The sequence below is a fragment of the Salvelinus fontinalis genome, chromosome 13 (assembly GCF_029448725.1).
Source record: "Salvelinus fontinalis isolate EN_2023a chromosome 13, ASM2944872v1, whole genome shotgun sequence".
NCBI lineage: Eukaryota > Metazoa > Chordata > Actinopteri > Salmoniformes > Salmonidae > Salvelinus > Salvelinus fontinalis.
The window spans coordinates 26,737,948-26,762,574 of NC_074677.1; the positions used below are offsets into that span (position 1 = coordinate 26,737,948).

Consider the following 24,627-nt stretch of genomic DNA (forward strand, 5'->3'; position numbering starts at 1 on the left):
AAAACATGTTTTTAGAAATGTTTGCACATTTATTGAAAATGAAATACATAAATATGCATTTACATAAGTATTCACACAATAAATGTTAGAATCACCTTTGGCAGTAATTACAGCTGTGAGTCTTTCTGGCTAAGTCTCTAAGAGCTTTGCACACCTGGATTGTACTATATTTGCCAATTATTCTTTAAAAAGTTATTCAAGATCAAAATGGTTGTTGATCATAGATACAACCATTTTTAAGTATTGCCATTGATTATCAAGCAGATTTTAATCAAAACTGTAACCACTCAGGAAAATTCATTGTCTTCTTGGTAAGCAACTTCAGTGTAGATTTGGCCTTGTGTTTTAGGTTAATGTCCTGCTGAAAGGTGAATTAATATCCTAGTGTCTGGTGGAAAGCACACTGAAACAGGTTATCCTCTAGGATTTTGCCTGTGCTTAGCTCCATTCCGTTCCCTTTTTATCCTGAAGTCCTTAATGATTACAAGCATACTCATAACATGATGAAGCCACCATATGCTTGAAAATATGGAGAGTGGTACTCAGTAATGTGTTGTATTGGATTTGCCCCACATATAACAATTTATTTTCACATATGCCACATTTTTTGCAGTATTACTTTAGTGCCTTGTTGCAAACATGTTTGAATATTTGTATTCTGTATAGGGGTCCTTTTTTTCCCAGTCTGTCATTTATGTTAGTATTGTGGAGTAACTACAATATTGTTGATCCATCCACATTTCTCTACTATCACAGGAATTAAACTCTGTAACTATTTTAAAGTCTCAATTGGTGAAATTCCTGAGCGGTTTCCTTCCTCTCTGATAGGAAGGATGCCTGTACCTTTGTATCTTTGTAGTGACTGGGTGCATTGATACACCATCCAAAGTGTATATAGTAACTTCAACATGCTCAAAGGGATATATATATATATTTTTTTACCCATCTACCAATAGGTGCCCTTCTTTGAGAGGCATTGGAAAACCTTCCTGGTCTTTGGGGTTGAATCTGTGTTTGAAATTCACTGCTATACTGAGGGACCTTACAGATAATTGTATGTGTGGGGTACAGAGATGAAGTAGTCATTCAAAAATCATGTTAAACACTATTATTGCACAGAGTCCATGCATCTTATTATGTGACGTGTTAAGCAAATGTTCACTCCTGAACTTATTTAGGCTTGCCATGACAAAGGGGTTGAATACTTATTGACTCAAGACATTTTAGCTTTTCATATTTAATTCATTTGTACAAATTTTGAAAACATATTTTCACTTCGACATTATGGGGTATTGTGTGTAGGCCACTGACAAAAACTATATTTTGAATCCATTTTAATCCATGTAACACAAATGTGGAAAAGGTCAAGGGTAGGGTGACCACATTTAAAATACCCAACAGAATGATTTTGTGGGACATTCGCGGGACAGTGTGGCCTACATGAATACAACATGTTGGCAGCATCGTATGCCAATCATTTCATCGCAATAATTTTCATGGGAATATGCATTTAGTCTAATACGGCCATTTACTTAGGCTACTTTTGTAGCTCTTCATCAGAAGCACACATTTTGTAAGTAGTTACACCTAACTGTCGTCTCCAAGTTTAGCTGGAATTTAGCTCGAAAGGATTTTGATAAAAATTGGTTGCCTATGATATTGGCCTATGTCTCTAAGGGCCAAAATACGGGACTGTCCCGGACATGTGGTCACCCTAGCACTCAAGGTCAGTAAATACTTTCTGAAGGCACTGTATGTATGGTGGTCAGAATCTGCATAGATAGACCAACATAGAAGTTCAAAGTACAGTATGCTGATTGACATTTACAATGTTCATTCTCTTGCAAGTTGTTATCTCTAGTTATCTAGGCGCTATCTTTGGTAATTTGATTTTGGCCCTAATAAACTCATGAAACCAACTGGCGAATGTTTTTTTCCCTCCAGCTCAGCAGGTGGCGGTGTGTAATATTTTGTACAGGAAATCCACGCGCCTAGCAGTAGAGGAAACTCTCAACCCAAACAAATCATCGTGTGACGTGGCTAGTCGCAAAAGCCCTTGCAAGATAAAGAATAAAATCAAGATTATGACTTTTGGGATACAATTGCTAGGTTTGTAACGTCAATAGTTTGTAGCCTTTATTTAAACAATGTAACTTATTTCGTAGACTTTTATCTGTCACCTTTCTAGAAGAAATTATAGCAATATTGGATTAAAAACAAGCTAGAATAAAGTGCAGTGTCTAGAGTGGAACTGACAGCGTTTTAGCTAATTAAGAACACATTCTTATTTACAACGATGGGGCAAGAGGTACAGATTTTTACCTTGTCAGGTCGGGGATTCGATCTAACAACCTTTCGGTTACTGGCCCAATGTGCTAACCACTAGGCTACCTGCCTATCTGTACTTTTCAGTGCAACTGCAGTTACATTGAAGTATAACTGCAGTTCAACTGTAGTACTTTGCAGTTATTCTGCAATTACTGTGTCCAAAATACCACAGTCAACAACTACTTTTATTGCAGATTCAAAACTGCCATCTTTTTTTGTAAGGGCTCTGGATGGAGGGTGTGACGCGATTGCGAAGCCTCGCAGAGGCCAAATTGCACTCCATACCGCATCGCTTTGCGCCTCCAAAATGTTGTAACAACGCGGAGGGCACCATATAGCTCTTTATTGACATGATTGATTGACTGTAGGTGGGGGCGGAAGGTCCTGTATAAACACAAACTCACTTCCTTGACAACGGGACAAGCGGGTAATTATCCCCCATCGGTTATCAGTGCACTTTTGACGGCCAACTAGCTGAAAAAGTTTGAGAGGGATAAACCCTCATTATATTTTTAGCTAATCTTGCTCTGCTAGCGTTAGTTGTTGATCTTGTTGTTTTTGATGTGCATGGGCAACTGAGGGAAAGAGCCTTCCTTTTAATGGTTGTTTGGACTGTGATGTTCCCAAATGTAAGAGGACTCCCGTGGTATTTACACCGAACAAAAATATAAATGCAACATGCAATCATTTCTAAGATTTTACTTAATTATAGTTCATATCTGGAAATTAGACAACTGAAATAAATACATTAGGCCCTAATCTATTGATTTCACATGACTGGTAATACGGATAGGCATCTGTTGGTCACAGGTACCTTAAAAAAAAGGTAAAGGCGTGGATCAGAAAACCAGTCAGTATCTGGTGACCACCATTTGCCTCATGTAGCGCTAGATCTCCTTGGCATAGAGTTGATCAGGCTTTTAAATGTGGCTTGTGGAATGTTGTCCCACTCCTCTTCAATGGCTGTGCAAAATTGCTGGATATTGGTGGAATTTGGAACATGCTATCGTACTGGTCGATCCAGAGCATCCCAAACATTGTCAATGGGTGACATGTCTGGTGAGTATGCAGGCTAGGGAGGAATTGGGACATTTTCAGATTCCAGGAATTGTGTACAGATCCTTGCGACTATCATGCTGAAACATGAGGTGATGGAGGCAGATGAATGGCACGGCAATGGGCCTGAGGATCTTGTCACTGTATCTTTGTGCATTCAAATTGCCATCTGCCTGGTACAGTTGAAACTGGGATTCATTCGTGAAGATCACACTTCTCCAGCGTGCCAGTGGCCATCGAAGGTGAGCATTTTCCCACTGAAGTCAGTTACGACGCCGAACTGCGGTCAGGTCAAGACCCTGGTGAAGACGACGAGCATGCAGATGAGCTTCGCTGAGATGGTTTCTGACAGTTTGTGCAGAAATTCTTTGGTTGTGCAAACCCACAGTTTCATCAGCTATCCGGGTGGCTGGGCTCAGATGATTCCGCAGGGGAAGAAGCCGGATATGGAGGTCCTGGGCTGGGTTGTTTGTAGTTGTGAGGCCGGTTTGACATGCTGACAAATTCTCTAAAACGATGTTGGAGGCGGCATATGGTAGACAAATGAACATTACATTTTCTGGCAACAGCTTGACATTCCTGCAGGCAGCATACCAATTGCTCGTTCCTCAAAACTTGAGACATCTGTGGCATTGTGTTGTGTGACAAAACTGAACATTTAAGAGTGGCTTTTTATTGTCCCCAGCACAAGGTGCACTTGTGTAATGACCATGCAGTTTAATCAGTTTATTGATATGTCACTCCTGTCAGGTTGATTGATTATTTTGGCAAAGGACATATGCTAACTAACAGGGATGTAAACAAATATGTGCACAACATTTGAGAGAAATAAGTTTTTTTTGTTGTTGAGAGAAATAAGCTTTAAACATTTCTGGGATCTTTTATTTCAGGTCATAGAACATGGGACCAACACTTTAAGTGTTGCATTTATATTTTTGTTCATTCTACATATTTAAAAAATTTGTTCAGGTGTATTTTGTCACTTTTGGCGAAAGTGTTCTAATGCTCTCTGTTGCTACTGCCTGTAAACACACAGTCCAGTTCAAAGTGAATGATGGCAGGCCCGTGTGGCAAATTGCTTTTTTGCATATAGGCCAACTGTAGCCACGCTCAAGGTCCTAAACGATATCATAACCGCCATCGTTAAAAGACAATACTGTTCAGCCGTCTTCATCGACCTGGCCAAGGCTTTCGACTATGTCAATCACCGCATTCTTATCGGCAGACTCAACAGCCTTGGTTTCTTAAATGACTGCCTCGTCTGATTCACCAACTACTTCTCAGATAGAGTTCAGTGTGTCAAATCGGAGGGCCTGTTGTCCGGACCTCTGGCAGTCTCTGGGGGTGCCACGGGGTTCAATTCTCGGGCCGACTCTTTTCTCTGTATACATCAATGATGTCGCTCTTGCTGCTGGTGATTCTCTGATCCACCTCTACACAGACGACACCATTCGGTATACTTCTGGCTCTTCTTTGGACACTGTGTTAACAAACCTCCAGACGAGCTTCAATGCCATACAACACTCCTTCCGTGGCCTCCAACTGCTCTTAAATGCAAGTAAAACTAATGCATGCTCTTCAACCGATTGCCGCCCGCCCGTCTAGCATCACTACTCTGGACGGTAAGCTCTCCTTCCAGACTCACATTAAGCATCTGCAAGCCAAAATTAAATCTAGAATCGGCTTCCTATTTCGCAACAAAGCATCCTTCACTCATGCTGCCAAACATATCCTCATAAAACTGACTATCCTACCGATCCTTGACTTCGGCGATGTCATTTACAAAATAGCCTCCAACACTCTACTCAGCAAATTGGATGTAGTCTATCACATTGCCATCCGTTTAGTCACCAAAGCCCCATATACTACCCACCACTGCGACCTGTACGCTCTCGTTGGCTGCCCTTGCTTCATATTCGTCGCCAAACCCACTGTCTCCAGGTCATCTATAAGTCTTTGCTAGGTAAAGCCCCGCCTTATCTCAGCTCACTGGTCACCATAGCAGCACCCACTCGTAGCACGCGCTCCAGCAGGTATATTTCACTGGTCATCTCCAAAGCCAACTCCTCCTTTGGCCGCCTTTCCTTCCAGTTCTCTGCTGCCAATGACTTGAACGAATTGCAAAAATCACTGAAGCTGGAGTCTTATATCTCCCTCACTAACTTTAAACATCATCAGCTGTCAGAGCAGCTCACAGATCACTGCACCTATACATAGCCCATCTGTAAATAGCCCACCCAACTATCTCATTCCCATATTGTTATTTATTTTTTGCTCCTTTGTACCTCACTATCTCTACTTGCACATTCATCTTCTGCACATCTATCACGCCAGTGTTTAATTGCTAAATTGTAATTATTTCACCACTATGGCCTATTTATTGCCTTACCTCCCTAATCTTACTACATTTGCACACCTGTATGTAGACTTTTCTATTGTGTTATTGACTGTACGTTTGTTTATCCTATGTGTAATTCTGTGTTTGTGTCGCACTGCTTTGCTTTATCTTGGCCAGGTCGCAGTTGTAAATGAGAACTTGTTGTCAACTGGCCTACCTGGTTAAATAAAGGTGAAATAAAAAATAAATATTTTTTTTAAAACTCTGATTGGCTATGCAGCACCGGTCTGCGTGGACTCTGGTCCTGGACAGGACAAATGTTTTTAATTTTATTAGGTTTTATATACGGCAGTGTCTATTAATTGTCAAAACGCACGGCTGCTTTCCCACTCTATATTGCTATATAATTTTCACAAATGCCTTACTATAGTAATTACCAAACATTCTATGCATTTATGAGAACGTGAAAATTACCACATCTAAGTGCTCGCTTGTCAGAAAATGTAAAAAAAAAAAAATACAAGTAATATTCCTCCAGGGAATGTATAATTACTTCCACTTGAATGTGTTTTATGTAACACTGCCTACCTTGCCATCTTACGTTTGGCTCAGACAACTGTTATCTTAGTTTCTGAGTATCAGTCCCTAATCTGTCATTTAGCTAATCTAGCTAGCTAGGTAGACTAAATCTGCAAGAAAAGCTTATGCCTTGTCAATATTGCACGAGACCTCTACCTCCAGCTTAATGATTGGAAAGAATGTCCTTTTTAAACCTGTTTTTAGTTGCCATTGTACATTGCACATGAAGTTCTTATTTTATTTTCATCAAATAACAACAGGTATGTGTTAATATGTCGGACAGCGAAGCCCCAGGTGACACTGCTGGGAGTTCTGAGTTCGCAGAGCCATTCGCAGAGACAGAGGCCCCACTGCAGCAACCCATGCCTGTGACATTAACAGACAGTGCTCAACAGACACCAGACAGCTCTCCACAGATACCACCTGGAGACAGCACAGATAACTCCACAGATGTCGCCCCGACCAGGAAGGAAAGGAAGACCAGGAAAAGACCAGAGCCAAAACCTCCAGTTGAAGTCCAGGAGACTCAGGAGGAGAAACCCAAAGTAGAAGAAGAGCCTGCCATGGTAAGACATGATTTGATACAGCTGGGTGAAAGATTCAATAAGCTTAACTTCTAACCTTAAAAGACCAATCAGCAGTTGAAAGAATAACAAAGCGTGCTCCCGCCACTGTTTTGGTAAAAAGCTGAGGGATGGGTCTGGAGAAATTTTTACTCTCAAATTCATAGACAGAGCTATGGATGCAGGGACGGACCATCCATGATATCAAAATTATAGTTTTAACCATGTTTTGAGGCTATATAGTGTTTGTTAATATTTACTACCGTTCAAAAGTGTGGGGTCACTTAGAAATGTCCTTGTTTTTGAAAGAAATGCAAATTTTTTGTCCATTAAAATAACCTCAAATTGGTCAGAAATACAGTGTAGACAATGTTAATGTTGTAAATGACTATTGTTGCTGGAAACGACTGATTATTAATGGAATATCTACATAGCCGTACAGAGGCCCATTATCAGCAACCATCACTCCTGTGTTCCAATGGCACGTAGTGTTAGCTAATCCAAGTTTATCATTTTAAAAGGCTAATTGATCATTTGTGGGTTCAATTACAGGCTCAAAATGGCCAGAAACAAAGTGACCCCAAACTTTTGAATGATAGTGTATATCTAAAAAAACTGATGTAGCAACTGCTGATTGTCCCTTTTAAGGTCTGGATATGGTTTAGGTTTTATTATAGCCGTATAGGCTAGAAACGGTAGAGTCTGGTACAAACATTTTCTTTTTCCATCTCTCGCTCTCCTCCAGGCACCCAGTGAGTTGACAGTAGCCCGGGGAGGATGGGGCTACTGGGGGAGCTGGGGAAAGTCCATCATGTCAACGGCCTCGGCCACTGTGGCCACTGTAGGTGAGGAGATCCAAAAAATGGATGTACATATTTTAATGTCAGAGTTTTGGGTTTGTCTCTGTCTGAGTATTAGTCAGTTTGTTTTATCATTATGGTGTCATGTTAAACAATATGTCTGCTCTTTCAGTCAGCATAGGTAAACTTTCAAAGATCTAAAAATACATTTATTCCTTTCTTTTCATTCTGAGGCCAAGGGATCACCCAGGCTATTGAGAAGGCAGAGACTTCACTGGGAATCCCCAGCTCCACAGAGCTGTCTGCACCAATTAGAGAGGAGGACAAACAAGAAGGTAATGATAGCACACGTTGGTCATCAACATTATCAACACGCGTCATCACTCTGGATTTAGCATCAGCCGTGATAAGCCTTAGTATATTTAGGATGCGTTTGTTGTGGAGATGTAGAGTGCTTCACTGTTGTAACTGCACATTAGGTTGATGTCTGACATGTATATTACTTCTAGGTGAACCCAGTAATGAGACTGATAAAGGGGAAGGAGATGGAGCATCAGCCATGGGAAGCGCCATGGGAATGTTCTCAACCCTCAGCAGTGTTGTTCAAAGCACTGTAAGAAACAATGCTTCTCTGATCTTTTGACGATATCTCTTATAATATGTTGTTTATGGGCAAAAGTGACTTGGTTACTGACTTAAATATCTATATTCCAGGGGAAAACAGTCCTAACGGGGGGTTTGGATGCCTTGGAGTTCATAGGCAAGAAGACCATGGATGTCATAGCAGAGGGGGATCCAGGTTTCAAGAAAACAAAGGGTCTGATGATCAAGACTAACACTCTTTCTCAGGTGAATGGATGTAGAGAAGCCACCTCCAGTGTTGTGCTTACACTTTATTTGCGTTTGAAAGCTTTCTGACCAAGATTGAATAAGGTTTTTGCTTTTGCTGAAGGTCTTACGGGAGGCCAAGGAGCGTGAGGAGCATCAAACAGCCGAGGTTTCCTCAGACACGGAAAAGAAGGCCCATTACGGAATGCTGTTCGATGAATTCCAGGGCCTAGCCCACTTGGAAGCTCTGGAGATTCTCTCCAGGGAGAGTGAGTCAAAGGTAATACTGAGCAAGTTCCACATTTTGTACCTTGTACAAAGAAACAAGTAAACAGCCTCTCTAAACATTATTGATTGATCACAGCACACAGCCTTCCGTTGAAATGAATTCAACATCTTGTTAGCTGTATTTTTGCTCACTTGTAAATGGAGAACCTACAGCGATTGCAACCTCTTGAAATATAAAAACAGGTCCATGGCACTTTAAAATCCTCCTGGCTCCTTTTAGTACAGGGGCTAGCAACAGGCGGCCGGCAGGCAAGTGATTTTCTTTGAGAGGGTAGATAAAAAAAAGACTAAAATCACCAAGAATTCAGCTAAAAATGAGTTTAATTTAGGAAATCTGTTCCCAAGTATTCCCACAAATAAAGTAAAAATATACATATGTGATCATGTCTCATTGTGTCTGTCTCAAGGAATGAAATTATTGTTAGTTTTTAAATATAATCTCTTTTTGGGCCTAGTTGTAGTCAATTTTCAGTGTACCAATTAGTATATTATTTTCCGGCCCCCCGACCATTCGGGCCGACAAAAATCAGCCCACGGGCTGAATCTAGTTGCCTACCCGTTTTAGTAGATGTTATTTATGACTGAATCAGTTGTATGTTGTGTGGTGTAGGTGAAGTCTGTTCTAACCACTCTGTCTGGAGAGGAGCTGGCCCAACTCAAAGAGGACCTGAAGCTCATCAAGGAACCCTTCTCTCTGGTAGAGTTTGACGACGAGGAGGTGGAAGAAAAGAAAGGTAGCCTACCGTCACAGAACAGTCACATAAAGTCTATTATCACAATGTTACATTTACAGTCTTTTAGTACTCAAACTGACAATTTTAGCAAGTAAATCTTGCTGGGGCAAACTCAACCAATTTTTTTTTAGATGCATGCCAACAAAGTCACTACACAACATTAAACAATACATTAAACAGCACTATAATAGTGACAAACAGTGCCCACAAACTGTTAGGGGCTACATAAAGCTGTCACAACAGCAGAGCTTTCCTTTCAGCACCATAGAGTGAATCCATACCACCGCTACACCTGGCTTTCAGTGGAGTCTGGCGGGAAAACAGTTCCATCATCCTCATTTACTGTCTTTTTATAAACCATAGCTGATATGGCTGACTTGCTTAAATAAATATGGTTTCCACTGACTCTTTGTGGATTTGTGTAACTCAATTAAGAACCGCATTTTCCTTCAATAATAACAAATTTGTTTTTACTTTTGAACCATACACAAACATTATCCAATGTATGTTCAGTAAATTCATAATGTTTGTTCTTCTATTATTAACACTTAGCTCTAAGTATAAGCAAGTGCAAGCAAACGAGGTAGGCCTTCATTCTGCAGTTTCGAAATGGACACAGACAGAAATTCAGATGTTAGTTTAGATAAATTCAGCAAGATGTTCAGGCCTTAACTCTAGTCTTCTTTAAGTCACCACACAGAGAGAGAGAGAGCAACACGGTAAGCCTAACATTTGATGTATTTTATTAGGCCTATGTCAAAATCAAATCAAATCAAATTTTATTTGTCACATACACATGATTAGCAGATGTTAATGCGAGTGTAGCGAAATGCTTGTGCTTCTAGTTCCGACAATGCAGTAATAACCAACAAGTAATCTAACCTAACAATTCCACAACTACTACCTTATACACACAAGTGTAAAGGGATAAAGAATATGTACATAAAGATATGTGTGGTCTAAAAAGGAAGCAAAATACAATCACGAGTATCCACTTACCACTATACCAACGCACAGAGAGCGCATTGCGCAAACAAAACAACCCTCGCAATATCAACTGGAATTACATGGGTCTATTACTGAACTTTTTGTTGAAAATAAATATATATTTGAATGGGAAGAAACTGTCACTGGCAAACATGACTACAGACCACAACATAATTGCATAATTTCAACATTGCCTGAAAATGATGAATAAGATACTAATGAGATATACCTATATAAGCAATATAACAGTTGAGATGTACAAACTATGGCATAAGGGAACGATGAGCTGATAAGAGGCAAGCCGTAATTTCGATAAAGACATTAATGAGCGAGCGAGCTGTCCTTCTTCTGGGCAAACTTTGCCATCAAAGTCTGGCATTCTCTGGATTTATGGTGCTTTCAAGACAACTGGGAACTCAGGGAAAAAAACTAGAACAAATCATGACACCAGTGATCTTTAGGTTGGAGCTCTAGAAAGAGGGCCGAGTGTCCGACTTGGAATTCCAAGTAGGATGACCATTATAAATGTATTTTTATCAGTCAGAGCTTGTTTTTTTCAAAGTTCCCAGTTGTCTTGAACGCTCGGGAGTCTGAAATTTCCAAGTTCCCAGTTGTTTTGAACGCGGCAGAAGTTATGCTGGATTGAGTGTATAGCCAATGTATTCAACCTTTTCTGGGACATGGTGTTGCGCGTGAATATTTATCCTTTTAAGCTCGGAAAAGAGACCCTTTCAGACAGATGTTTTAAATCCTTAAACACAGACTTGGACCACACACTCTCTCCACCAAATAGCAGGCAGGGGAAACAAAATAGTGATTGCTTTGCAACGCTTGCAGTTAGCCACTGATTTCTTCAAAACTACTCATTGTTGAATTTGCGATTTCCGACTTGTTGTGTAATGTTTATGGCCAATGAGCACCGATACGTTTTATCTATAATTTCTCTTCACATGACATAAATTGAAAAGGATTTGTCAGTAGATTGTCTACATGATTCATGATGACTGCTTATCTAGCTAGCTAGCTAAGATTTTGAAGGTATGATGTTAACATGATCAGTCCAATCAAAGCTATGGTGGATATAATGTGATTTGAAGTCATTTTATCTGTGGCCAATGACCTTGAGCCTTCTTGGAAGGGAACCTCTATTGTACATCTATGGCAGCACCCAAGGGGGCTTGAACTGCCAAGCTCTCCCTGTAGATTCTGCAGTGTCCCCATGAGTCACCAAACACTAAGCCAATCACAGTGCAACTAGAGAACATTACCAATGCCTTCGCTCTGTGCTTTCGCTGGCTGCCCCTCCACCACTGAAAGCAATGAGTTAGTCTGAAACACCTGCTTTTGGAGCTGCCTTACTCAAGAAAGAGAGTATGTGGCTTTATTAACTCAATTATTATAGTTGTTTACTTTGTTTGAAAACTGATATGTAACACGAATGAATGCCAAAATAGCATGCAAAACAGGCAATATACAGTACCAGTCAAAAGTTTGGACACACCTACTCATTCCAGGGTTTTTCTTTATTTTGACTATTTTCTACATTGTAGAATAATAGTGAAGACATCAAAACTATGAAATAACACATATGGAATAATGTAGTAACCAAAAAAGTGTTAAACAAATCAAAATATACGTTTTATTTGAGATTCTTCAAAGCAGCCACCCTTTGCCTTGATGATAGCTTTGCACACTCTTGGCATTCTCAACCAGCTTCATGAGGTAGTCACCTGGAATGCATTTCAATTAACAGCTGAGCCTTGTTAAAAGTTAATTTGTGGAATTTATTTCCTTAATACATTTGAATCAGTTGTGTTGTGACAAGGTAGGTGTAACAATCTTCGTTGGGAGAAAGAGAGGAGGACCAATTCATTTTCTTTAATAACGAACGAACACAGAAACAAAACAATAAACGATACGTGAAATACAAACCGAAACAGTTCCGTGTGGAACAAACACTGACGCGGAAAATAACCACCCACACAACCCAGGTGGAAAAAGGCTACCTAAGTATGATTCTCAATCAGAGACAACTAACGACACCTGCCTCTGATTGAGAATCATACCAGGCCAAACGAAAAAACCAACATAGAAAAACGCACATAGATAACCCACCCAACTCACGCCCTGACCACACTAAAACAAAGAAATAACAAAAGAACTAGGGTCAGAATGTGACAGTAGGGGTGGTATACAGGAGATAGCCCTATTTAGTAAAAGACTAAGTCCATATTATGGAAAGAACAGCTCAAATTAGCAAAGAGAAACGACAATCCATCATTACTTTAAGACAGGAAGGTCAGTCAATCCGGAACATTTCAAGAACATTGAAAGCAAGTGCACTCGCAGAAACCATCAAGTACTATGATGAAACTGGCTTTCATGAGGACCGCCACAGGAAAGGAAGACCCAGAGTTACCTCTGCTGCAGAGGACAAGTTCATTAGATTGCAGCCCAAATAAATGCTTCACAGTTTAGAAAATAGTAAAAATAAAGAAAAACCCTTGAATGAGTAGATGTGTCCAAACGTTTGACTAGTAGTGTATATATTTTGCTAAACAGGTAGGGCTCAAAACAGGTGGGTCTCTGCCCTACCTGCCCAGAATGATGGGTCGCCACTGTACTCACAACAGAAACAAAATACTTTTGATCTATGATTTTTTTTCTTCTTTGGGTGATAATTCAACTGATAAACATCAGAATTGTTATCTTGTTTTAGGCAAAGATGGCAGTATGTTTTTGTGATAAATACAATGAGCAAAAGCAATACATTTTGTTTATTCATATTTATTTTCAGAGGAAGATGGCGCTGAGTTTCTGAGGGAATTAACAGAGGCCCTTGATGGACTACACATACCCACAACAGCTGACAAACTTGGCAAGGTTGGCACAATACATTTCTGTTTTGATTGAATTTCAAGCCAGTGATCTTACGGTCTCATGCTAGCAGTACAATAATATAGCAGTGTTTGTTGCCATCTTCCGAGTTTTGGCAGGATTGCGTTTTGAAAGGACTGAGCACTACTCGACTTTGCTTTTTCGGCATGGTAGATCACTAATCTCAAACCTATTTTTTCTCTGCAAACACTCATCAGGTGAGTAAGAATGCATGTGACCAGATTGCCCAAATGACCAAACCCATAAAGGAAGAAGAAAGGAATGAAGAGGAAGTGGCAAAAACCTATACTGTTGAGGTATGGAAAATTATTATCTGACATCGTGACTATTGGAATGGAGCTTCTTTCTGTTGTAACTACTGATGTGAGTGTTGTTGATTCCTCTCAGAATGTCCACTCGTCAGCCATCAAAAGCCTGGCTGAGCTAACAGCCAGATCCATAGAGCAGTTCCACAAAGTGGCCGAGATGATCCTACTCTGTACCAGCCAGAAGGTCACCACTTTGGAGCAGGCCAAAATCCTCTCGCAGTAAGTTCCTACACACCATCAGCCATCTACAGAGTGTTATATTACTAGTCATAGATATAGCTCTGGTTCACACATCCCTAACCTTCAGACATAACATGTGTGTATTGATACCCTTATTGTTGTCATATTCCAGAATGTGATTGTGCTCTAACTCAACATTTTGTTCTCCCCTTACAGAATAACAATTGTTTTGTGTAAAGAGATATCACTACTTTCCAAGAAGTTCACCTCCTGTTTAACTACAATAGGGGTAAGATAGTGATTCTATACAAACTATATCACAATGTATATTTAGCCTGTCACTAAGCTTACACTCTTGGAAGCCACATTCACAGAACTCAGCTTCAGATGTTAGTATTCATGGTCTTGCACAACAACTTTTCATCACTATGAAAATGTATAAACTGTCTTTTGAGTTTCACAAATACTGCTTTCGCATAGGATTTAAGGTATTTTGCCTGTAAACAAAACAGATAGGGCGATGTTTATATGACTCTCTTATGCATACGCCTTTTATGCCGGCATGCCGGGGACAAGTGGTAGTTGTGGTGGGTAGGTGTCTATTTTAATAGCGTATTTTGAGTTTAATTAGGCCTATGGTACGGGTCTGTGAAGCCATGACTGCGCCATCCAAATGAAGTCAATAATTTGTTATTTTGTTGATTAAACAGACAAGACAAACCTACCCGATTACAGTCAACAAACATATACACTGAGTATAAAAAACATTAAGAACACCTGCTCTTTCCATTACATAGACTGATCAGGTGAAGGCTATGATTCCTTATTGTTGTCACTTGTTAAATCCACTTCAGTCCGTGTATATGGGGGGGCCTTGAGACAATTGAGATGTGGATTGTGTATGTGTGCCATTCAGAGGGGGAATGGGAAAGACAAAATATTTAAGTGCCTTTGAACAGTAGTAGGTGCCAGGCGCAACGGTTTGTGTCAAGAACTGCAACCAAAGGACATCCAGCCAACTTGTGGGAAGCATTGGAGTTAACATGGGCCAGCCTCCCTGTGGAACGCTTTTGACACCTTGTAGAGCCCATGCCCCAACGAATTGAGGCTGTTCTTAGGGAAAAAGGCGGAGGGGGGAGACAACTCAATATTAGGAAGGTGTTCCTAATGTTAGGTATACTCAGTGTATACTATAGTAAGAATATAACAGAATAAAAAACAAATAATATCTTTCCCACACAACTTGTCACAGAAAATGTTTCTGATCAGTGATAGATTAATTTTTTATTTAACTAGGCAAGTCAGTTAAGAACAAATTCTTATTTTCAATGACGGTCTAGGAACAGTGGATTAACTGCCTTGTTCAGGGGCAGAACGACAGATTTTTACCTTGTCAGCTTGGGGATTCAGTCTTGCAACCTTTCGGTTACTAGTCCAACGCTCTAACCACTAGGTTACCTGCCGCCCCAAGATGAGCAAACTAATAGATAGATGAGCTATACCGCCTCCAAATAGCCTGTACAGATGGAAATTCAGTGAAATAAAATCACATTGATTGATTATCAGACATAATTTTTACATTTACATTTTAGTAATTTAGTATACACTCTTATTCAGAGCAATTTTCAGGAACAATTAGGGATGAGAAGTCACAGGTTTTTGGCCGGGAGTAGGCCTAGGCTACTAAGCGACTGCTAGCAAAATAATCCACTTGTTAAACTACATAACATGGCAACATTTTCTAATAAATGAGCCAACTAGACAAGATGATCATGAGCAGCACTCACAGCAATTTAGCTAACATTTTCCCAGACTAATTGTAGCTTAACCAATATCCAAACGGTGATTCAGTGAAAACAAAAATCTTACACTGATAAATGTATCAAGATGATTCGCTTGTCTCAAAGCAGTGCGATGTCGCTGTCCCAATCAAAATCATGCTGAAATGATCATCTAGTTGACCACACACAACGGGGTCTCAGATAATTACAAATTATTCACACTCCATTTAGTATGATATGGTATGTATTAATTTGTGGATGTCGTCACCCATTTTGTTTGATATATTACGAATTACAATGTGTATTATATGTTACAAATTTGCTAAACGTACAGTATGTTACAAATTCTAGCTAGGTGGCTTGGTGGCTAACATTAGCTAGCTGGCTAACGTTGGCTAGGCTGAGGGTTAAGGTTAGGATTAAGTTTAGGAGTTAGGTTAAGGGGAGGGTTAGCTAACCTGCTAAGTAGTTGAAAAGTAGCTCAAAGTAGTATGTAGTTGAAAAGTTGCTAATTAGCTAAAATGCTAAAGTTGTCCGTGATGAGATTTGAACTCGCAACCTTTGGGTTGCAAGATGTTCATATTATACTCACACCCATCCACCCTGACCACCACCGTACTTTTGTTTTTGCCTTAAGTAACCTTTTTTCTAATGTAACCATACCAAATGTAACATCAATCAAATTTATTTATAAAGCCCTGTTTACATCAATCGATGTCACAAAGTGCAATACAGAAACCCAGCCTAAAACTCCAAACAGCAAGCAATGCAGATGTAGAAGCAAGGTGGCTAGGAAAAACTCCCTAGAAAGGCAGGAACCTAGTAAGAAACCTAGAAAGGAATCAGGCTCCGAGGGGTGGCCAGTCCTGTTCTGGCTGTGCATATCATACTAATCTAAGCACCATCACACCTCCTCCTCCATGCTTCACGGTTGGAACCACACATGCGGAGATCATCCATTACCTGCTCTGCGTCTCACAAAGAAAAGCTGGTTGGAACCAAAAATGTCAAATTTGGACTCATCAGACCAAAGGACTTATTTCCACCGGTCTAATGTCCATTGCTCGTGTTTCTTGGCCCAAGCAAGTCTCTTCTTATTATTGGTGTCCTTTAGTAGTGGTTTCTTTGCAGAAATTCGACCATGAAGGCCTGATTCACACAGTCTACCCTGAACAGTTGATGTTGAGATGTGTCTGTTACTTTAACTCTTTGAAGCATTTATTTGGGCTGAAATCTGAGGCTGGTAACTCTAATGAACTTATCCTCTGCAGCAGAGGTAACTCTGGGTCTTCCTTTCCTGTGGCGGTCCCCATGAAAGCCAGATTCATCATAACACTTGATGGTTTTTGCGACTGCACTTGAAGAAACTTTCAAAGTTCTTGAGATTTTCCAAATTGACTGACCTTCATGTCTTGAAGTAATGATGGACTGTCATTTATCTTTGCTTATTTGAGCTGTTCTTGCCATAAAATGGACTTGGTCTTTTACCAAATAGGGATATCTCCTGTATACCACCCCTACCTTGTCACAACACAACTGATTGGCTCAAAAGAATTAAGAAGGAAAGAAATTCCACACTTTTAACAAGGCACACCTATTAATTGAAATGCATTCCAGGTGACTACCTCATGAAGCTGGTTGAGAGAATGCCAAGACTGTGCAAAGCTGTCATCAAGGCTAAATGTGTCTTCTTTGAAGAATCTCAAATATAAAATATATTTTGATTTGTTTAACACCTTCTTTTGGTTACTACATGATTCCATATGTGTTATTTCATAGTTTTGATGTCTTCACTATTATTCTACAATGTAGAAAATAGTAAAAATAAAGAAAAACCCTGGAATGAGTAGGTGTGTCCAAAGTTTTGACTGGTATTGTATGTATTTATGTTAAAAAAATGACCACAATGGAAATAAGTCCCAGACTTTATTGCCCAAACAATATTTTTGTATATATGTACTATTTTAACTGACAAATAAGTCGATCAATGAATCAATCCAAACTGTGCAGCGGCCAATTGATGAACGGAAAGAGACATCTGTTACAAAACACCAAAAGGTTTAATGACATTCTGAGATGTCTTCATAATGGGTAAGCCTGCTGGGTAGTGAGGGATGTATTTTCTCTTTGTTGTGATTGACAGTCTATTTATTTTGGTGTTGAAAACACAAACCATGATTTTGAAGTGCCCAAAGTCTGTATGCTTTGTTTATTGGTTGTGTAGTGCATTGGCACAGAAACCTGTTTGTGGAAAATAAGTTTCAAATATTTTATACAGTGCATTTGGAAAGTTTTCAGACCCCTTGACTTTTTTCACATTTTGTTACATTCTTATTCTAAAATTGACTAAATAGTTTTTTCCCCTCATCAATCTACAGACAATACTCCATAATGATAAAGCAAAAACAGGTTTTTCAAAATGTTTGCTAATTTATTATTAATAAAAAAACTCATATCACATTTACATAAGTATTCAGACCCTTTACTCAGTACTTTGTTGAAGCACCTTTGGCAGCAATTACAGTCTCGAGTCTTCTTGGGTATGACGCTACAAGCTTGTCACACCTGTATTTGGAGAGTTTCTCCCATTCTTCTCTGCAGGTCCTCTCAAGCTCTGTCAGGTTGGATGGGGAGCGTCGCGGCACAACTATTTTCAGGTCTCTCCAGAGATATTTGATTAGGTTTAAGTCCGGTCTCAGGCTGGGTCACTCAAGGACATACAGAGACCTGTCCCGAAGCCACTCCTGCGTTGTCTTGGCTGTGTTCTTAGGGTCGTTGTTCTGTTCGAAGATGAACCTTCGCCTCAGTCTTTGGTCTTGAGCTCTCTGGAGCAGGTTTTCATCAAGGATCTCTCTGTACTTTACTCCGTTCATCTTTGCCTCGATCCTGACTAATCTCCCTGTCCCTGCTGCAGAAAAACATCCCCACAGCATGATGCTGTCACCACCATGCTTCACCGTAGGGATGGTGCCAGGTTTCCTCCAGACGTGACGCTTGGCATTCAGGCCAAAGAGTCTTTAGGTGCCTTTTGGCAAACTCCAAGCAGGCGTCATGTGCCTCTTACTGAGGAGTGGCTTCTGTCTGGCCACTCTACCATAAAGGCCTGGTGGTGGAGTGCTGCAGATATGGTTGTCCTTCTGCAAGGTTCTCCCATCTCCACAGAGTAACTTTAGAGCTCTCTGAGTGACCATTGGGTTCTTGGTCACCTCCCTGACCAAGGCCCTTCTCCCTTGGTTGCTCAGTTTGGCCGGTTGGTCAGCTCTAGGAAGACACTTGGTTGTTCCAAACTTCTTCTATTTTAGATTGATGGAGGCCACTGTGTTCTTGGGGAATTTCAATGCTGCAGACATTTTTTTGTACCCTTCCCCAGATCTGTACCTCGACACAATCTGTCTTGGAGCTCTACGGCCAATTCCTTCGACCTTTGTTTTTGCTCTGACATGCACTCTCAACTGTGGGACCTAATATTGACAGGTCTGTGCCTTTCCAAATCATGTTCGATCAATTGAATTTACCACAGGTGGACTCCAATCAAGTTGTAGAAACATCTCAAGGATGATCAATGGAAACAGGATGCAGCTGGGATCAATTTTGAGTCTCATAGCAAAGGGTCTGAATACTTATGTAAATAAGGTATTTCTGTTTTTAATGTTTAATACATTTACAAAAATTTCTGGGGTATTGTGTGTAGATTGCTGAGAATTTAAAAAATATTTAATACATTTTAGAATAAGGCTGTAACGTAACAAAATGTGTAAAAAGTCAAGGGGTCTGAATACTTTCTGAAGGCACTGTATAATTATAAATGGCATAAAAAAATCTGATTTCCCCCTAGCTGATCATTTTCTGCACCAGGCTCTGATTGTAGTGTAATGAAACAGGCAGGGAGAGTGAGCTCTTCTGTGATGGTTGACGAACACTCATCCTCCTGGCCCGTAGCCCTGCGTGGCATTGACTGCATGCTGAAATGTCTAAGTCGAGTTATTGTTATTTGTGGCCGTAAACATTATTTTGAGATAATTCTATGAGGGGGGAGGGTCATGTGAAAATATTTGTAAATTTGGGAAGGGGAGTGCAATTTATTGTTTTATGACATATTGAGTTGGACTATCCACTACCCCCCAGCACTTTTCGATCTATCTCTAACTAGCGTTAATGCAATGAATAGAAGTCTATGGTAACTGCTAGCAAGCTAGTAGTTTTTTTATATGTTCTATTTATATCTGTAAATCAACCAATAAAATCAAGCAACACTTGGCCATGATTACAGACACCTGTGTGTGTTCTTTCAAAGTATATAAATTAGTGAACCGCAGTGTTTGTCATTATACACTGATGAAGACAGCTTGTCTGTCGAAAAATTAATTATAAAATGATTGCATCCGAGCTCTCCTTTTCTTTTTCAAGCATGCTAGTAGATACCATAGACGTTCAGTCATTGTGCTAACACTAGTTAGCATTGGCTCGCAAAACTACCTCTAACTTCCTTCATACTGGATGCAGAGACATAAAAATGGTATCCGTGATTGAGTTCAGCTGACTCTGGGGAAGTAAATAAAGGGCTATATTGCCAAAATCCCTAAGTATCCCTTTAATAGGTGTATAAGATTCCTTGTTCACTGACTATTAAGACTAAAACATTTTGTTTTTCAGTCAAATGAAAAGGGAGATGTCCTCAATCCACTCATAACGGGAGTATTTTTGGAGGTTCGTATCGAATTCATTATCGTACATTGCTGCATATCACATCCTCTTCATTCTGTCTGAAAGCTGAATCATAACAATGTGTGTTTGTGTGTGTGAGAGATTTACAAATGTGGTGCATCGTTTATGAACAGTTGAAGTCAGAAGTTTACATACACCTTAACCAAATACATTTAAACTCAGTTTTTCACAATTCCTGACATTTAATCCTAGTAAAAATTCCATGCCAGTTAGAATCAGGTCAGTTAGAATCAGCACTCTATTTTAAGAATGTGAAATGTCAGAATAATAGTAGAGAGAATGATTTATTTCAGCTTTTATTTCTTTCATCACATTCCCAGTGGGTCAGAAGGTTACATACACTCAATTAGTATTTGGCAGCATTGCCTTTAAAATTGTTTAACTTGGGTCAAACGTTTTGGGTAACCTTCCACAAGCTTCCCACCATAAGTTGGGGGAACTTTGGCCCATTCCTTCTGACAGAGCTGGTGTAACTGAGTCAGGTTTGTAGGCCTCCTTGCTCGCACACGCTTTTTTAGTTCTGCACACACATTTTCTATAGGATTGAGGTCAGGGCTTTGTGATGGCCACTCCAATACCTTGACTTTGTTGTCCTTAAGCCATTTTGCCACAACTTTGGAAGTATGCTTGGGGTCATTGTCCATTTGGAAGACCCATTTGCGACCAGGCTTTAACTTCCTGACTGATGTCTTGAGATGTTGCTTCAATATATCCACATAATTTTCCTACCTCATGATGCATCTATTTTGTGAAGTGCACCAGTCCCTCCTGCAGCAAAGCACCCCAACAACATGATGCTACCACCCCCGTTCTTCACGGTTGGGATGGTGTTCTTCAGCTTGCAAGCTTCCCCCTTTTTCCTCCAAACATAACGGTGGTCATTATGGCCAAACAGTTCTATTTTTGTTTCATCAGACCAGAGGACATTTCTCCAAAAAGTACGATCTTTGTCCCCATGTGCAGTTGCAAACCGTAGTCTGGCTTTTTATGGCGGTTTTGGAGCAGTGGCTTCTTCCTTGCTGAGCGGCCTTTCAGGTTATGTCGATATAGGACTCGTTTTACTGTGGATATAGATACTTTTGTACCTGTTTCCTCCAGCATCTTCACAAGGTCCTTTGCTGTTGTTGTGGGATTGATTTGCACTTTTCGCACCAAAGTACATTCATCTCTAGGAGAAAGAATGCGTCTCCTTCCTGAGCGGTATGACGGCTGCGTGGTCCCATGGTGTTTATACTTGCGTACAATTGTTTGTACAGATGAATGTTGTACCTTCAGGCATTTGGAAATTGCTTCCAAGGATGAACCAGACTTGTGGAGGTCTACAATAATTCCTCTGAGGTCTTGGCTGATTTTATTTGATTTTCCCATGATGTTTAGCAAAGAGGCACTGAGTTTTAAGGTAGGCCTTGAAATATATCTACAGGAACATCTCCAATTGACTCAAATGATGTCAATTGGCCTATCAAAAGCTTCTAAAGCCATGACATAATTTTCAGGAATTTTTCAAGCTGTTTAAAGCAAGTCAACTTAGTGTATGTAAACTTCTGACCCACTGGAATTGTGATACAGTGAATTATAAGTGAAATAATCTGTCTGTAAACAATTGTTGGAAAAATTATTTGTGTCATGCACAAAGTAGATGTCCTAACCAAAACTATGGTTTGTTAACAAGAAATGTGTGGAGTGGTTGAAAAACGAGTTTTAATGACTCCAACCTAAGTGTATGTAAACTTCTGACTTCAAATGTATCTACAGTGGGGCAAAAAAGTATTTAGTCAGCCACCAATTGTGCAAGTTCTCCCACTTAAAAAGATGAGAGAGGCCTGTAATTTTCATCATAGGTACATTTCAACTATGACAGACAAAATGAGAAAAAAAATCCTGAAAATCACATTGTAGGATTTTTTATGAATTTATTTGCAAATTATGGTGGAAAATAAGTATTTGGTCACCTACAAACAAGCAAGATTTCTGGCTCTCACAGACCTGTAACTTCTTCTTTAAGAGGCTCCTCTGTCCTCCACTCGTTACCTGTATTAATGGCACCTGTTTGAACTTGTTATCAGTATAAAAGACACCTGTCCACAACCTCAAACAGTCACACTCCAAACTCCACTATGGCCAAGACCAAAGAGCTGTCAAAGGACACCAGAAACAAAATTGTAGACCTGCACCAGGCTGGGAAGACTGAATCTGCAATAGGTAAGCAGCTTGGTTTGAAGAAATCAACTGTGGGAGCAATTATTAGGAAATGGAAGACATACAAGACCACTGATAATCTCCCTCGATCTGGGGCTCCACGCAAGATCTCACCCCGTGGGGTCAAAATGATCACAAGAACGGTGAGCAAAAATCCCAGAACCACACGGGGGGACCTAGTGAATGACCTGCAGAGAGCTGGGACCAAAGTAACAAAGCCTACCATCAGTAACACACTACGCCGCCAGGGACTCAAATCCTGCAGTGCCAGACGTGTCCCCCTGCTTAAGCCAGTACATTTCCAGGCCCGTCTGAAGTTTGCTAGAGAGCATTTGGATGATCCAGAAGAAGATTGGGAGAATGTCATATGGTCAGATGAAACCAAAATAGAACTTTTTGGTAAAAACTCAACTCGTCGTGTTTGGAGGACAAAGAATGCTAAGTTGCATCCAAAGAACACCATACCTATTGTGAAGCATGGGGGTGGAAACATCATGCTTTGGGGCTGTTTTTCTGCAAAGGGACCAGGAAGACTGATCCGTGTAAAGGAAAGAATGAATGGGGCCATGTATCGTGAGATTTTGAGTGAAAACCTCCTTCCATCAGCAAGGGCATTGAAGATGAAACGTGGCTGGGTCTTTCAGCATGACAATGATCCCAAACACACCGCCCGGGCAACGAAGGAGTGGCTTCGTAAGAAGCATTTCAAGGTCCTGGAGTGGGCTAGCCAGTCTCCAGATCTCCAACCCATAGAAAATCTTTGGAGGGAGTTGAAAGTCCGTGTTGCCCAGCAACAGCCCCAAAACATCACTGCTCTAGAGGAGATCTGCATGGAGGAATGGGCCAAAATACCAACAACAGTGTGTGAAAACCTTGTGAAGACTTACAGAAAACGTTTGACCTCTGTCATTGCCAACAAAGGGTATATAACAAAGTATTGAGATAAACTTTTGTTATTGACCAAATACTTATTTTCCACCATAATTTGCAAATAAATTCATAAAAAATCCTACAATGTGATTTTCTGGATTTTTTTCTCTCATTTTGTCTGTCATAGTTGAAGTGTACCTATGATGAAAATTACAGGCCTCTCATCTTTTTAAGTGGGAGAACTTGCACAATTGGTGGCTGACTAAATAATTTTTTTGCCCCACTGTATGTACTGTATGTATCTCATCTTCTTTAGGCTTCAAACAGTGCATCGTACATCCAGGATTCCTTCCAGCTCCTCATGCCTGTATTAGAGGTGTCCCACATTCAAAGTAGTGCTGACTCTAACCAACAGTGACCACATCTTTCTGCCAGCTGTGTGAACAAGGGACCCTGACAAAAAGCATTGACATGTCATTGCGGTTTTAAAAATACTTCCTCAGCTTTATATTATATTTATTTTGAAGCCTATCTAAAGTGCCACGCCTCGGAAGAAATGTACCTTTGACAAACAGTGTTTACTCGTCGTGGAGTATTGTAGTGCTGTTGTTGTATAGCACAGTAGATATACCAATGTACACTATTTGAGGAGTCTAGAGCTGACATGTTTGAATGACATTGATGTTTGCATTTCTCATACAAATACTGTGCTTATGTACTGACATTGAGAAATTCTGAATATAGACTTTTCCATGTCTCTGTTTCACAATTACCATGATTCAATGCATTATTCATAACACCAGGACTTCAGGATAACCCCAAGTACTTCAGGTGTCTGTATTGCAAATTAATGTGATATCGCTTTGGCACACATGCCTCCCTGTTTATCTTCAGGTGTAATTGTATAACCAGAAAATTAGTCATTGAATGATGACAACTATTGTAATTGTATCTTAGTAGGAAAAGTGATTGTGGTCATCTGTGTCTTGGAACTGTATCAGGTTTTCCTTGGACTTTTGGGGCTATTTTACGGTCAGGTATTTTACGCTTTTCAAATAAAGATAATGTCTTAAACAACATCCTATTAAAGCTTTGCATCGATTATTGTGTGACATTGAATGATCCAACCAGTTGAAGATTTGAGAAAATGTGACACAATTTAGAA

The 24,627-nt window shown here is 40.1% G+C and overlaps 1 protein-coding gene across 4 annotated transcripts; it reads left to right on the forward strand.

The window, feature by feature from the left end:
• The first annotated feature begins 1,997 nt into the window (after window positions 1-1,997).
• LOC129868331 (protein FAM114A2-like) lies at window positions 1,998-24,541 on the forward strand. Of its 4 annotated transcripts, XM_055942219.1 has the most exons (15): window positions 2,000-2,109; window positions 5,900-5,953; window positions 6,585-6,867; window positions 7,610-7,709; window positions 7,898-7,999; window positions 8,174-8,277; window positions 8,379-8,513; window positions 8,617-8,772; window positions 9,391-9,514; window positions 13,299-13,384; window positions 13,597-13,695; window positions 13,787-13,926; window positions 14,104-14,176; window positions 20,322-20,375; window positions 23,779-24,541. In XM_055942219.1, exons 3-15 carry the CDS (start codon window positions 6,664-6,666, stop codon window positions 23,878-23,880), a joined length of 1,479 nt encoding a protein of 492 aa, XP_055798194.1. In that variant the 5' UTR covers window positions 2,000-2,109; window positions 5,900-5,953; window positions 6,585-6,663; the 3' UTR covers window positions 23,881-24,541. The 4 variants fall into 4 exon arrangements, with proteins under 4 accessions (XP_055798193.1, XP_055798192.1, XP_055798194.1 ...); XM_055942218.1 differs by lacking the exon at window positions 5,900-5,953 and having other exon boundaries at window positions 1,998-2,109; XM_055942217.1 differs by lacking the exon at window positions 5,900-5,953 and having other exon boundaries at window positions 1,999-2,109; window positions 6,562-6,867.
• Window positions 24,542-24,627: the final 86 nt, after the last annotated feature.